This window comes from Vicugna pacos, chromosome 5 (genome assembly GCF_048564905.1).
Source record: "Vicugna pacos chromosome 5, VicPac4, whole genome shotgun sequence".
NCBI classification, from domain to species: Eukaryota; Metazoa; Chordata; class Mammalia; order Artiodactyla; family Camelidae; genus Vicugna; species Vicugna pacos.
The window spans coordinates 68,363,850-68,380,723 of record NC_132991.1 but is presented as its reverse complement, the minus strand read 5'-3'; the positions used below and the strand labels follow the sequence as shown (position 1 = coordinate 68,380,723).

Below are 16,874 nucleotides of genomic sequence, written 5' to 3'. Positions count from 1 at the left end.
CAGTTAACTTTACTTTGCCTTTCAGTATTAGGTATATTAAGGGTAGATAATCCAAGGATTAAAAAGTTGCTTCTTTGTTATTAAATTCCATCCACAATGTCTTATGACACCTGCCAGTGATAGTGTATCTTTGGAGATACACTCCTGTTAGTAAATAAATGGGTTGTTGCTTTTTTTTTTTTAATGACCTGCTATTTTTAAAAATTTAAAATGTTTTTAAGAGGACTTTGTTTTATACTTAGTTTGCTACAGAAGATGTTAGAATGGGCAGTCACAGAAAACAGAGAAGCAAAAATTAATCCAGTAACTGCTGAAAATGCTTTCCGACTCATGCTGATCATACAGGACTTCCTGCAGTCAGAGGGACTAGTTAATTCAAACATGTGGACTGAGAAGGTGCAGTAATATCTCTTTGAAATTTTTTTTTTCATAGTGAAGAATTTCATTCAAGGAAGGAAATTTTGTACCCCCTCTCTTCAAAGCATTAATTTTAATCAGATGCAATAAACGTGGATAAGATGTGATAAATAGTCACAGATTTTGTTAGCTATTACTAAGATAATTCTTTTGGCTTTTACCAACCAAACATTGAATTAATTTTGAAATATTTATGATTTGTATTACAATTAGGGAAAACTTATCATCAGTGGATTCCAAAACAGAATTTTTTATTTCTCAATTTTTCCTTTGTGTTAGCTTTTAGAGGACATGGTGCTGCTCCTGGACAGTCTGGCCGCTTGGTATTCTGAGAGTCCAGTGTGGGTAAAACTCTCTCAGATTCAGATCCAGCTGCTTCTAGGATTCATTGGAAGGGGTAATTTGCAGGTTTGTCAGTTCTTTTGCATTATTTTCTCTACTTGCGTGCAACATAGGAACTTGTATAATAACTGAATGACAGTGTGTTTTCAGCATTTTAATTTTTAAAATTATTTTTAAATATCACGATTTAACTCTAGTTTCACTTTTGTGAAATTGGAAAGAAGCTTGAGAGGCAGCTGATTGATTATTTTTTCCTGCTGTTTGTGACTTAGTGTAAAATAAGGTTTCCTTTTAGAGGATTTATACATGGCTCATGTTAGAGGGTGTTACTCACTTCGTCTGTATTTAGCTCTGCAGCCTGCATGGACTGTTTACACATGTAAAATAGCAGCTTAGGGCTTGCATTTTTAGGAAAATTATTTTTAAAATTGTTCTTGTCAAAGTCTTTTTCTGTACTTTACTAATCTACTAATTCAGTTTTATGATTTATCTCATTGTTTTCATTCATTAGACACTTACTGAATGCCTACCAAACGTTAGCATTGTGTTAGGTTTCGGAGATAAAGGTAAATAAAATATGGACCTATGGAATATTTATTACTTCTACTTTAAATTAAAAATTTTAAAGGTTGAAAAAGTTCCATGTGGTTTGCAGTCTGTTATCTTTCTATTTACATTGGATGCTTGTGATTATTTGGGTTAGATTAGTCATGACATGTATCCCATGGTTATTTACCCCCTTTTTATTTTCTTTTGATACTGGAATTTTAAGAACTTGGAGGAAGGGGTCAGGGTGGGGATGGTTTCTCATATATATAAACTTGCTATAATATTGATAAGAACATGAGGAGGTTAAAATAAAAGGTTGCTGTATTTTAAAAAGGCCATGCTTTTCAATAGATTCTTTTTTTTCCCAATCATAAAAGAAAACATACTCATTTTGGAAAATACACAAAAAATATAAAGAAAAAGTCCATCATCCCGTAGCCTAAGAGAAAGCAACTGTCAATGTTTTAATATTTTTTCTATGTATATAATTTTTCAGATGATTGAAGCCATCATATATTTTGATAATTTTATATTTTTTTCTTATGATTATTTTAAAATCATTTCCTCATTTCACTAACTTTTTAAATATAGTGGGTTTTTTTGCTTAATCATAAAGGTAACACATGTTCCTTGTAGAAAAGGTAGAAAATGTAGAAAAGCTAAACAAGAAAATAGACATTCTGATGTATGGATAGTGGAAGTTTGAATTGTACAGCTTTTAAATACAATTTGAAAATATGTGGACTAAAAACTTAAAAAAATTTATTATACTCTTTGTCTAGTAATTTTACTCTAAAACTGTATCCTGAGGTAATACAGTAGTAGTAAACAGTCTTTATATACATACATGTTCATTGTAGCATTTTTTTCCCCTCCATCTGGAAATAGAACGAGGGTAACTTTTTTGCCTTTTTCATTAATATTAGCCTGATGATTGTTAAAGCCCTTGCAGGCAGTATGCCAGGTAGTTACTTATTTTAGATATTAGGACTCTATTTTGTTCCATTCATAGTCACCCTCAGTGTTTTTCTCTTTGGTGAGAGTTCCTTAAATAAAATGTGTGTTTTAATTTAAAAGTAACAAGATGCAATAATGGGATATAGGGTTAAGGGAGAAGGGGGCACTTTATATCATTTGTCCTGCTGTGACGTCTTTCTCTAGTCTAGATGAAAGGAGGCCCCTTTTGTGACCTAAATCACCTTTCTATATGTCTAAGGAGTCTAAGGTCAAAGCTTAAGAGTAATAGAGAGTATTTCTTTGCCTGAGTTATGCCAGGTTTTTGCCACCCAGGCAAAGGAATATGTATTTCCCTTAGGAACTTTAAGCGTAATTAGATTTCTGATCAAGGACTTATTCTCCTATGTATTGTCCTATATGCATAAGAACGCTTTTGATTCCAAATAACAGAAACATCAATGCAAACTGACTTAGCTAAGAAGATTCATATAGTTGAAAACTTTGGAGTTAAGATGAGTTTAAGGCATGATTCAGTCAAGGCTCCAGTTCCTTTTATTTGTTATTCTCACAGCCTTTCTCTCTGTCATGCATCATCAGCTTGTCTTAAGCTGGCTGCCCTTATTGTTATAGAATGACTACCAACAGCAAATGAGGCTGCATGCTTCCTTATTCATATGTGGAGAAAGAGCATACTTCTTCCTATAGTCATTGGTGGTAGACAGTTCTTTGTGGATCTTTTGTGTTTCTGCATCTCTTGTGAATAAAGACACTGGATCACTTTGTTATATTGTCTCTTTGAGAATACCTGTATAGTGAATAGCTTTGGAAGATAGGGGTCATGTCTCCCTCCAGAGCAAAAGGCAGGTTTGTTTACTGCCCAGTACAATAAAGATAATAAATCCCTCCAAGGAAAAGTTTGGGCACACTTACTGCACAGTATGAAAGATTTGGGTTCCTTATGCTTGGGGTTCCTCTGTTATAATGCAGCCACTATGTGTGCAGGCATCATCCAGTCCTGTTCAACTCTCACCATGGAATTCCATTTTGGGGAACAGGGCAAATGCTAACATTCTGGCTATTGCTAATGCTGTATAGATCTTTGTCTCTGTTCCAGGAATCTCATTCTTCTGCCAGCATCTATGAAACTATGGTAGGCCAACTTGTTAGCTTGGAGATGAGGAAAACCTGAGCCCTTTCACAGGTCTTATCAGTTATTATATAAGAGTTCTGACCTTACCCTCATTAGGCTATCCCTGAATAAATCCATGTGACAAGACAATGACATGAGTTGACTGAAAGAAGAGTTGCCTGAACCAGGCACTGTTGAAAGGGGTTGGATATTCTGTTTGGCTTATATCTTTTAGGACCTATTGTTAGAACTAGAGATGGAATCATCCCCCTGTTCTTGCAAACTGTAAGAAGGAGTAGAATGGATGTTGAGGTGATTAATTATGCATGTCAACTTTTCAGTATATTCCAAATTAAATAGGGTTGCTTGTATAATTTCTTTTAAAAAACAACTTCAAGAAGAGCCAAAGAACTTTGCTATTATCACTTAGTATCTGGTTTATTTTGCTGTTTTCCTCCAGGTTTGTGCAATGGCATCAGCTAAGCTAAACACTCTTCTTCAGACCAAAGTGATTGAAAATCAGGATGAAGCGTGTTACATTTTAGGGAAGCTGGAGCATGTTCTAAGTCAATCAATCAAGGAACAGACTGAAATATATTCATTTCTGATTCCCCTTGTCCGTACCCTGGTTTCCAAAATTTATGAGCTTCTCTTCATGAACTTGCACCTGCCTTCTTTACCTTTTACCAATGGCAGCTCTTCATTTTTTGAAGATTTTCAAGAATATTGCAGTTCAAATGAGTGGCAAGTTTACATTGAAAAATATGTAAGTTTTATCTCTTTTGAGTGAGGTTTTTGCACTAATTACCATTTTTCTAGGAGCATGTATTAAATTTTGTATATATAAATTTTTTATAAGATTGTACCTTATATGAAGCAATATGAAACCCATACATTTTATGATGGTCACCAGCACATGGCACTTTATTGGAAAGATTGTTATGAAGCCTTAATGGTGAATATGCATAAACGAGACCGGGAAGGAGGAGAAAGCAAGCTCAAGTTTCAGGTAAAAATTATTAAATGTTTTTAATACCTAGGTTTTCATGTTGATTTCATGCATTTAATATTCAAAAGAGATGAATAACAAGTCTGAACTTTGAAAACAATATTTCCCATTGTTTGTATGAAAAATTATTTCAGAATTAGAAAAAAAACACTGATAAGTAACAACTTAAAAAATAAATATCAAAATGTTTTACACATAGTGATTATGTAAAAAGTCTATTAAGCTGAAAGTAGATATCTCTAAGGAGGCTGAGTATATATCAGTGCTTAGAGGGACATTTATAGCATGAAATGCATGTGTTAAAAAAGAAGAAAATCTAAAATTAGTAAGTTTGTTCCACCCTGAGAAACTTGAAAAAAGTAATCTTAACTAATCTAAATTAGTTTCTAAATAAGTTTTTTAAAAGCTGAAAGAAGTGAAATTGAAAGCAGAAAAACAATAGAGAAAATCAATGAAACCAAAATCTGCTTCTTCAAAATATCAATGAAGTAGATAAATGTCCAGCCAAATTGAGAAAAAAAAAAGTGAAAAATTACTAATACCAGAAATGAAATGAATATCACCACTGACTCCACAGACATCAGCATAATAATAAAGGACTACTGTAAACAAATCTGTGCACGTAAATAAGAGGACTCAAATGAAATGGATCAATTTCTTGACAAATACAAATATCCAAAACCAATTCAGAAATAAATAGTTAACTTAGGATAGTCCTCTACATATTAAAGAAATCAAATTTATAGTTAAATACCTTCCAAAAACAAAAACTTGAGGCCCATCTCTACAATTGTATTTTTATGCTTATCCAGGATGACTTCCCTAGAATAAGTGGAATTACTGATATGCAGCACTTAACGGTAAATACAGTTATATTGCCCTCACAGAAGTTCTACCAATTAGTATTCCAACCATCATTTTCTCTGTAACTTCACCCTTAGCTTTTCTAGAAAAACCTAATTTAAGAATGTTCTTGTGTGCTCAAATGTCAAAACTGTGAAACTGATGTTTAATTATCATGGAGCTCTCATGATTTCTTCAGTTTTCTCATCAAAGATCTGTTTTAAATATTTGGCAACACAGTATCCCAAATCATTGATTTCCTACAAATCTAGTAAAAATTACAGTAGCAGTAGTGATAATATTTATTTATTGAGGGCTTGCTACTTCTCTTGCACTATATTAAGAACTTTAGATCTTAATCTTTGTGATGAGAATTATTGTCAACATCATCATACAGATAATGGTCCTGACACTTAGAGAATTAAGTAGCTAAGACTTGTTCCTAGGTCTATCTCCAACAGTTACATTCTTAACACCACACTGTTGTACTGCCTCTTTAAAGGTGTCTTTGAAATCCATTCTTTAACTGTTTATTTTAATGTAATTCAGTGTTGATTTATTTGAAACAAGTTAAAACTGTTTTAGTTCCTAATAGTTCCTAATAGATCAATATTAATGTGAGTTAGACAAGACAGTCTTACCACTTGTTTTTCTGAAAAGTTTAAAACTTTAATTTCAGGGCTTAGAGTTACGTATCAGTAGAACCTGTAATCAAAGTATATTTTATCTTGAAAACTGGAAAAAGCATGTGAATTCAGTTGCTACCTAGGATGCTGTTCAGAGAGTAGCGGTCTAAGTAATGGAATTTTTCTTTTCTTTTTCTTTTTTTGGTGAGGGAGGCAATCAGGTTTACTTATTAATTTTTAGAGGAAGTACTGGGGATTGAACCGGGCCTTCTGTATGCTAAGCATGTGCTCTACTACTTGAGCTGTATCCTCCCCCTTAAGTGATAGAAGTTTTCATTGTGAGACATTAGCCCCTATGGATTTCTTTTGTCTTTGACATTGCCTTTCAGTCCATCAATAGTAGTATGAAATGTGGTTACTCTTCCTTTTACTTTATTTAAACTTGAATCTTACTCTAGATGCCTTATTAATCAAAAGATCCCAAAGGAAAATCATTTCACTTGATGTAGGAGGTTAATAATTCTGAGTTTAAAAATCCTGTGTTGAGATACTTTACATTTTTGAAGTTATTCACGTATTTAAAAAAAATACAAATATATTATAGCTAGAATTGTATTAAAGAAATAATTCTAGTAGAATAAGAAAATCCTGTTGGTTACCAGCTTCTTTCACTGCATGGTTTTATTGGGTCAAATTTTTAAAATTGTGGCACTAAAATTTAAGTATACCTGTAAATATATGATTCAACTCTATTACTTACTGCTATTTCTTTCAGGAGTTTTTTGTGGAGCCATTTAATCGAAAAGCACGCCAAGAGAATTTGAGGTATAATAATATGCTTAAACAACTTAGCAGTCAACAGTTAGCCACTCTGAGACGCTGGAAGGCAATAAAGCTCTATCTTACGTGTGAAAGGGGGCCTTGGGCTGAAAGGTAGGAGTATATCATTTATCAAATACCCTTTTGTTTTTAGAACTCTGATCTAGAACTTTATGAGCAAATGGCTTCTTGAACCAGTTTTTTTAAAGTTCACTTTGTAAAAGATTGCCTTTAATTAATTTGTCTTTTGTGAATTTTAGGCCTTCTATATTTAGAGCTTTGTGTGTATGTTTTTCACCATGCAGCTATTTCCTTTATTTTTACCCTGCTATACAGAATTTGTTTTGAATCCATTTACTTCTGTCTTGATGTCTGAGCTAGGATTAGTGATGCTATCTATATGTTTGAACATTTTACAGTTTATATGCTTGATCCTAAGTCACTTCTGTTTTGCTAAATTACATTATGTGTGTGTGTGTATTTATGTATGTAAATATATACATATTTAACAACTCTTTTTATGGTAGTAAAATACACATAATATAAAATAATATTGTTTTCACCATTTTAGTGTACAGTTTAGTGGCTTTAAGTACATTCCTGACTTGTGTAATCATCACCACTGTCTAGCTTTGGAACATTTTCATCACCTGAAAAAGAAACCCTGGACCATTAAGCAGCCATTGGCAACCTCCAATCTGCTTTCTGTCTCTATGGATTTGCTTGTTCTGAATATTTCATATAAATGAAATCATACAGTACGTGGCCTTTTGTGTCCAGCTTCTTTCTTTCACTTAGCATAGTGTTTTCATTATGTTGTAGCATGTAACAGTACTTTCTTTCCTTTTTACGGCCAGATAATATTCCATTGTATGGATAATAACACATTTTGTCTATTCATTCATCAGATGATAGACATTTGAGTTGTTTTCCCTGTGACTATGTGAATAGTATTGCTGTAAACGTTTATGAACAGTACTTGTTTCAATGCCTGTTTCCCATTCTTTTGGTTATATACCTGCAGGTGGAATTGCTGGGTCATATGGTAATTCTGTGTTTAACTTACTGAGAATTGCCAAACTGTTTTTCACAGCAGCTACACCATTTACATTCCCATCAGCCATGTTTGAGAGTTCCAGTTTCTTCACAACTTTACCACTACTTGTCATTAAAATTTTTTTTATTATGTTCATCCTAGTAGGTGTGAAACAGTATGTTATGATTTTTTTGCATTTCACTAATGACATTGAACATCTTTTCATGTACTTTTGGCCATTTGTGTATCTTATTTGGAGAAATATCTATTCAAGTTCTTTGCCCATTTTTAAATTGGATTGTTTGACTTTTTGTGGTTGAATTGTAAGAGTTCTTTTTATTTTCTCAATAATAGACTCTTATCGGATATATTATTTATAAATATATAGGTTGTTTTTTTCACTTGCTTGATCGTAGTCTTTGGTACATAAAAATTTTGAATTTTAAAGTCAGGTTTATCTATTTCTTTTTGTTGTTGTTGCTTGTATTACTGGTGTCATATCCAAGAAACATTCCCAAAACCAAGGTCATGAAAATTTACTCCTGTTATTTCTTCTACTAGTTTGAAGTCTTATATTTAGGTCTTTGATCCATTTTCAATTATATTATCTTTACTTATAATAAAATTACCATTTTATTTTGAAAACTGATTTGGAATAAACTCATATAGGTAGTTAAAAAAGTTCCCTGTAACAGTGAAAGAAAGAGTAAAATATATCAAATTATAAGTCTGAAGATTTATGTTCACATCTTATTTCTGGTGTCTGTAAACACACAGCATCTTAGGCAAATAACTTAGCCTGTGTTAGATTCCTCAGGTATAAACTGTAGCTGTACATACTAACATTGGTTTTCTCTTGTGGTTGTTGGGGTCAAATGAGATAATGAATATGAATGTTTTTATAAAATAGTGCTAAAAAGTGTAAAGGATCTGATACTTCTTACATTGTTTCAAGCTAATCTTCATAACTTTAAGCTAAATAAATTTTGTTTACTTATGAATATTCATAGGAAACAAAATCCAGTCCACTGGAAACTAGCTAATGTAGAAAATTATTCCCGCATGAGACTTAAGTTGGTACCGAATTATAACTTCAAAACCCATGATGAAGCTAGTGCTTTGAGAGACAATTTAGGTGAGTTCCAATGGCTGTTTATTTCTTGAAGAGAAATGAGGATGTTGGTGGGGGTTGGTTATTGTTTTTATCAATTGTTTCAGAATTATTTGCTCATGAGAAAAGGGTGCTATTTTATAATTGATATTTAAATGGTTGTATATGTTAAATGCAGTTACTTTTGACCTCTAAGGTGACTTCCTGTTTCAATTAATTGCAGTTTTTCAAAGAAAAACATAATTTAAAATCATAAAATTATCCTGTAGTTCATGTGAAGTGTGTTGTCTTGTATCCATTACAGTATGGTTAAACAGTCGTCCTGTTCCCTTAGTGTTTTGCTTACCAAGACTGAGGCTAATGTTAAATACATTTAGAATTCTTAGCAACTCTTTTGTCCTTCCTTTTATGACTTGTTCTTATTACAGAACTCTAGACATTTAGTATCTTAGATGGGCCAATGCCCTTTTCTGGAAAAAAGTGCTTAAAAATACATAACTTAGCAGTATTTCAAAGGAGACATTAAAGAGTTTCTGCAGTTTTTTTAGAAAGCCCTTCCTTTCTAACCATCTGACTTGACAGCTTTTTCTTTTGGAGAAGAGATCTGTGAAATACCCCAAGATATTGACTGTTACATGTATAATGAATTGTAGTTACTTTACCATAGCCACCGTGCATCTTGTGTTCAGTGACTAAGTTACAGATGAAAGGAGTACCTGTTTTTTAATCTTACTTTTAATAACCACCTTAATATATTGGCCAGTACAATAAATGCCATAAAATTAACAGAGCTGTGATGCCTGCTGTTTAGAATCTTCCATTCCGACGTAAATCAGACACAGTAAGTGAGTTTCCGTAATGCAGAAAATGGTCTTGCCTGTGATACAAACACTGACTTGGGGAGTGTCTTACGTGGGAGTGGCCAGTTACAGACAGCTTGTCCTCCCTGGACACATCTTGAGACTGCTGTACTTTCTCTGCCTCTTGAAATTTGACTGTACTCATCACCCAGAAAACACTTTTGGTGGGTGTCTTCAGTTTAGTAATATTTAAGGAATAGTGTTCTCTGTATTTTCTTCGTTTTTGCCAAGAAGCCTCACTCCAGGAAATTCTCCTTCCTTTTTCCACTCCTTCCTCACCCCTCTACACAGATACAATTTTACGTTTCTTCTTGGTCTCCGTAGTTTTAAGTCCAGGAAAACTAGTGTCCTGTCTTTTTTTTCTCTATTTCTGTTTTTCTCTTTACCCAGTGTTCAAAATTACCCCAAGTATAACAGTGACAATAAAATTGTACAGAAGAAAAAAATCATGTATTTCAAAATGAAATTAGAAATAGTATAAAACCAGTGGCACCAATCTTTCAAACTCTTTAAAGTTCCCTGAAGTTTACTTCAGAATTAACTGCAAAATGTTTTGCCTACTCCATATGTTTGTCTATAAGTATTTTCATCAGCTTCCAGAATTCGTGGTGGGTTTTTTTTTCTTATTTTGTTTTGTTTCACTTAACCCAGTACTGCTTTGCCTCCCATTGCAAATGTACAGTAGCTAAACTACAAAGTTGGCCATTATTCCTAACATTTTTGATGGAAAATTCATTGTGAATTCCAAACAAGTGATTTGTGAAGTATCTTTTGGAACACACCCACCTATAAATAATGGAATTTAAATGGCCAAAAAGTATATTCTTAAGTGTATCATTAAAAATACTTGGTTTTAGAAAGTTTTTTTGTCCACACTTCTTCACTAGAAATATTCTTCTGATTGCCAAATGCACCAACTTATTTTAATTTAAAAAATTTTATTTTTATTGAAGTACAGTTGCTATACAATATTATATGTTATAGGTGTACAACATAATGATTCATAATTTTTAAAGGTTATACTCCATTTATAGTTATAAAATATTAACTATATTCCCAGTGCTAAACAATACATCCTTGTAGCTTAATTTATACCTAATAGTATATATTATTATATTATAATATTGCCCGTCCTTTCCTCTCCCTGATAGTAACCACTAGTTTGTTCTCTTTATCTGTGAGTCTGCTTTTTTGTTTTATTTACTAATTTGTTGTGTTTTTTAGATTCTACGTGTAAGTGGTATCAGTATTTATCTTTCTCTGTCTGACATTTCACTTAATATAGTTCCCTCCAAATCCATGAATATTGTTACAAATGGCAAAATTTCATTCTTTTTTATGAATGTTGCTTACCCTCCTTCTTTTCATACCAATTTTTAGTCTTTTTCCTGGAACCTTTTTTCTTTTTATGAATAAGTAATATTCTATTATATGTGTGTGTGTATATACATATATGTGTGTGTATGTATGTGTGTATATATGTGTATATATATATACACATATATACACACTGTATCTTCTTTATCCATTCATCTGTTGATGGACACTTAGGTTGCTTCCATATCTTGGCAATTGTATGTACTTAAGGCTCCTTTGAACATTGGGGTGCATGTATCTTTTTGAATTAGTGCTTTAATTTTTTTCAGAGGTATAGCCAGGAGTGGAATTGCTGGGTCATATGGGTAGTTCTGTTTTTACTTTTTTGAGAAACCTCCATACTGTTTCCCACAGTGGTTGCACCAATTTACATTCCCACCAACAGTGTATGAGGATTCCCTCTTCTTCACATCCTCATCAACATTTGTTACTTAGTTTCTTTTTGATGAAAGCCATTCTGACAGGTGTAAGGTGATATCTCATCGTGGTTTTGATTTACATTTCCTTGATTATTATCAGTATTGAGCATCTTTTCACGTGCCTGTTGGCCATCTGCATTTCCTCTTTGGAAAAATGTGTATTCAGTTTTTCTGCCCATTTTTTAATTGGGTTGTTTGATGTTGCGTGCAGTGACTTATTTTTAGTCCTTAGACTGCTTCTGTTGTCTGTGAAGCATTGGTAGTTATCCTCCTCCATAAGTGTGTTTTTTTCTTAGCACTGTTGCTTACCCTCCTTTTCATACCAATTTTTAGTCTTTTTCATGGAACCTTTTTTCTATTCCATTCACGTTTTAAATGACAGTGTTCCCAGATCTTTGCCTAGCCATCTTACTTTTTACTTATGCTCTCTATGAAGTGGTGGTATCTTGGCTTCATCGTGGTATATAAAATATATATTTTTCCTGGGTTCAATACCTAGTAGCTCCATTAAATAAATAAATAAACAAATGTAATTACCCACCCCCACAAAAATAACAACAAAGTATATATTTAATTATGTATATAATGATGCTTTCCCACCTGTATTTCTAATTTTTGCCTGACTTTTGAACTTGAGACCAAGGTTTCCACTGCCTGTTGGGATACCTCTTCCATGTAACATTTCTGAAATTGAATCCATTATCTTTTCTCATGTGTCTGCTCCTCATCCTAGATGTGGCTTCTCCTGTGTCTTATGTTATAGTTATCATTGCCTCCACTCATTAGTTACTCAAATTTAAATAATTATTATTAACTGTAAGCCCATCCTTATCTTATCCCTCTTAATCTCCTACACATAATTGTTCTTTAGGTACAATATCCTTTTTTTTTTTTTTACAATGTCCTTTTAATACTGTCTCTTACCTATATTTTAGGTTTTTCCTTATTTTTATTCCATTTGCTATTGCCATGGTTTAGGTTTAGCTAGAGTCTGTCTTCTCCCAAACTTGGAATAGTTTTCCCAATGGGCTTCCTTGCCTGCAGTCCTTCCCATCCTCAGTATATTCACCAGAGTTTTAGTTTACACTCTTAAGAGTACTGTTTCATCCATGTACATGAAGTCAGTTTTCAGTTTGTATCAGATTATTGAGTTCCTGCTTTTCAGGTTTATTGCATAATCATGTACTTTGTTAAACTAAATGTTTCACAATAAATTTTTGCTTACATTAGACCATAGGGGAAAATATGTTCAGTAGAAATAGTTACTTGTTCTAGGGAAAGTATGAGCCAGTAATTCCTAGTATAGGGGACGATGTGATGGAAGCAGATTTATAAAGAAGAATGCAGCTGTACATTGGTTACTTCATTTTACATGTCAGAGCAATGATACCATTTGAGAAACTAAGGGAGGTTTTGTTATCTGTATAGTGTTTTGTTGTTTAGCATGAATTATTTTGATTTTCCACAAATGAAATATCTTTATTCATAGTTAAATATATAAATTTTTCCAGTCCTGCCTATTAATTATACATATATTTTTATTACAGTTCTTTTGCCACTCAGATAATTGAGAGATGAATGTACAATAATAATACCTATCATTTATTTTATGTGTGTTGTGATGTATCTCCATTTCAGAGTTAAAAAGCATAGATTCAGAGGGGTCATACGGTTAGTAAATGGTAGAACAGAATTTGAATCTAGTTTTACCAATTCACAACCCATGTTCTTTCCACTTTGCTAGCCCTACCTTTTTATATAATGCATCATTCATTACATTTGATGAATATATATATATCGGAATTATCTGTTAAATTCCCTGTACTCCAGAAAGGAACACTTTGGCCCTTGGTCTCTGTATTATCTTGCAGTTAAAGATAATTTGTCACACTCTTTCTAAATATTTCTTAAGTACAAATGCACAGTAAAAATAATTCTGTTGAATTAATGTACTGAAAATAATTCTCTTTCAATTAGTTATTGGTATCCTTTAGCAGTAAATGTGATTAAAGAGATTACTTGGCCTATTTCTGAAACGTAACTAATACCATCATTAAAAATAGATACCATATTTTTAAGACAATTCCTTTTATTATGTGTAAAAAGTCACAGTGAAACAGCATAGATTACTCTAAATCATGTATAAAAACTTTTCTGTAGTAAATTGCTTTTATATCTTAGAAAATTTCAAGTACCTTCTTTATTTGTAATACATACTATTATCATATAATTGACAATCAGAAATTACAGGACTATGATAATGGTTTTTTTTACTTTGTGTTTAACAAACATTTTGTGTTTAAACAGGCATCCAGCACTCACAGCCTTCCAGTGATTCATTGCTTTTGGAAGTAGTGAAACAAGTAAAAGTTAGTGATCTGGAGGAAGATAAATTAGATCTTCCTGAAGAGGAAATAACAGGCAGAGTAAATATGTATGTATAAGTACTTGAAAGAATTTCGAATTATTTTATTCTGAGAAATGGGATTGTAAAATTGTGGAAAACATTATCTTGAAATTCTAATACATATATTTCCAGGGACCAGCAGTTAATACTCTGTCTACCAGGTGTTGAGTCTATTAGTGTTAACAAACTATTGAAGAAGGCTTCTTAGAACTCGGTTAATTTGGAGCTAGACCTTGAAATTAGAAAGTATTTTGAGTTGAATGACAGTGAAAACATAATATATCAAACTTACGGGACACAGCCAGTGTTTTGACGTGTTTAGTTGGAAAGTACAGCATGAAATATAAACTCTTTAGTAATAGGAAGAAATTAGAAAAATAAAAGCAGAAATCCGTGAAAGAGAAAGTTAAAAAACAGAAAGATCAAAGGAAACAAAAGCTAGCTTTTCAAAAATCAGATAACCAAACAATAAACCTCTAGCCAAACTGCTTAGGAAAGAAAGACAACATAAATTACCAGTACCAGAAATGAAAGAGAAGATAACACTACGAACATTAAAATGATTAACAAGAAATATATTGAAAAGAAATGACAACTTGATGGGGAGAGTATAGCTTATAGTTCAGTGGCAGAGTGCATACTTAGCATGCACGAGGTCCTGGGTTTAAGCCCCAGTACCTCCATTAAAAAAAAAGAAAAAACCTAATAATAAATAAACCTAACTACCTCCTCCCACCCAAAAAGAAGAAAAAAAAAAGAAATGACAACTTTATGCCAGTAAATTTGACAACTTTAATGAAATGGACAAATTCCTTGAAAAAAATAAAAATTACCAAACCTCTCACAGGAAATAATATATAAACTGAATAACTTTAGATATATTTTAAAATTCTGAATTATTTTTTGTTTACTTTTTATTGAAATATAGTTAATTTACAGTGTTATGTAGTTTCTGGTATACAGCATGGTGGTGATTCAGTTATACATATATACTTCTTTTCATATCCTCTTCCATTGTAGTTTATTACAAGATATTGAATATAATTCCCTGTACTATACAGTAGGTCCTTGTTTATTTATTTTATATATAGTATTATGTATCTGCTAATCACAAACTCCTAACTTACCCCTCTCCCCACACCTTCTCCTTTGGTAACTTGTTTTCTATGTTTGTGAGTCTGTTTCTGTTTTGTAAATAAGTTCATTTGTATCATTTTTTTAGATTCCACATATAAGTGATATATAATATTTGTCTTTGTCTGACTTACTTCACTTAGTATGATAATCTCTAGGTCCATCCATGTTGCCTCCAATGGTATTATTTAATTCTTATGGCTGAGTAAAAATATATTCACTTTCTTATCTCTCCTTTGTGTTATTATTACTATAAATATTAAACTTTTATTGGTTTTAAACTCAACAATACAGTTTAATATTGTTACTGTTTTATGTACTTGTCTTTTAATCAGTTAAGTGAAAAAAGGAAAACTATATAGTTATGCTTCTCTTTGTATTTGCCTACATAATTACCATACTTATACACCTTATTTCTTGACATACTTTCAGATTACCATCTGATGCCATTTCCTTTCTACCTGAAAAACTTCCCTTAGTATTTCTTGTAAGGAAAGTCTTTAAGCCACAAATTTTCTCTATCTTTTGTTATCTGTGGAGATCTTTATTTTGCTTTCATTTTTGCCTACTTTTAAAAAAATTGAGATATATTTTTTGAAATTGAGATTTATATAACATAAAAGGAAATCTTGTACCTTTTGGTGGTCAGTCCCAATTTCCCCACCCCATATCCTCTGGCAATCACTAATTGACTTTCTTTTTCTATGGATTTAACATTTTCAACTTTTCATGTATTTCATACACTAGGTTTCCTTTTATATTTAGCTTTTTTTGTTTTCATTCAGTGTAATGTTTCCAGGGTTCATCCATGTAGTAGCATGTAATAGTACTTCATTCTTTTTTATTGGCCGAATAATATTCCATTATATGGGTATACCACTTTTGTTTATCCCTTCATCAGTTGATAGAATTTACATTGTTTCCTTTTTTTTTTGGGCTATTATGAATAATACCATAAATTTTTGTGTCAACATATGTTTTCAGTTATCTTGGGTATAAAACTAGGAGTTAATTTTCTGATCATATGGTAATTCTATGTTTAACATTTTGAAGAATTATGAAACTGTTTTCACAATGACTACACCATTTTACATTCCCCCAAGCAATGTATGACAGTTTTAATAACTTCAAATCTACCCCAACTTTTGTTATTCTATTTTTTTAATTTATTATATCATCCTAGAAGATATGAGGTGCTATCATGTGATTTTAATTTGCATTTCCCTAATTAATGATTCTGAGCAGCTTTTCATATATTTGTTGGCCATTTATGTGTCCTTTTTTTGAGAAATCTCTATTCAAATCCTTTGTCCATTTTAATTGGTTTGTCTTTTGGTTATTGAGTTATAGAGGTTCTTTACATATTTTAGGAACAAATTCTTTATTAGATACAAAATTTGCAAAGATTTTCTTCCATTGAATGGTTTTTTCAATTTGTTGTTGGTATCCTTTGATGCACAAAAGTTTTAAATTTTGATGAAGTTCTGTTTATTTTTTTCTAAGAGTTTAAGATTTTATCTCTTATATTAGGTCTTTGATCCATTCTGTGTTAAGTTTTTAATACAGGGTGATATAAGGGTCCATATTAATTGTTTTACATATGATTCTGGTTGTTGCAGCACCATTCCTTTCTCTTTTGAAGGATAGTTTTGCTGTATATAGAATTCTTATTTGGCAGTTTTTGTCCTTTCAACATTTTGAACATTGAATGTGAATATCATTCCACTACTTTCTGGTTTCCATTGTTTCTCATGAGAAATGTGTTATTAAATTTTTTATGATGTCCTATTTGTGATAGTTTGGTCTATTCTATTTGTCTTTTGCTTTCACCACCTTGGC

General features: G+C 32.1%; 1 protein-coding gene across 1 annotated transcript in view; it reads left to right on the top strand.

The window, feature by feature from the left end:
* The window catches only part of NBEAL1 (neurobeachin like 1), a 124,341-nt gene that overhangs the window by 72,374 nt on the left and 35,093 nt on the right, over positions 1–16,874 (top strand). Inside the window, exons 29-35 of the mRNA XM_072961428.1 lie at positions 243–396; positions 697–825; positions 3,855–4,160; positions 4,254–4,403; positions 6,648–6,805; positions 8,738–8,862; positions 13,802–13,928. Coding sequence (XP_072817529.1) covers positions 243–396; positions 697–825; positions 3,855–4,160; positions 4,254–4,403; positions 6,648–6,805; positions 8,738–8,862; positions 13,802–13,928 — 1,149 coding nt within the window. The remainder of the gene's footprint in view (positions 1–242; positions 397–696; positions 826–3,854; positions 4,161–4,253; positions 4,404–6,647; positions 6,806–8,737; positions 8,863–13,801; positions 13,929–16,874) is intronic.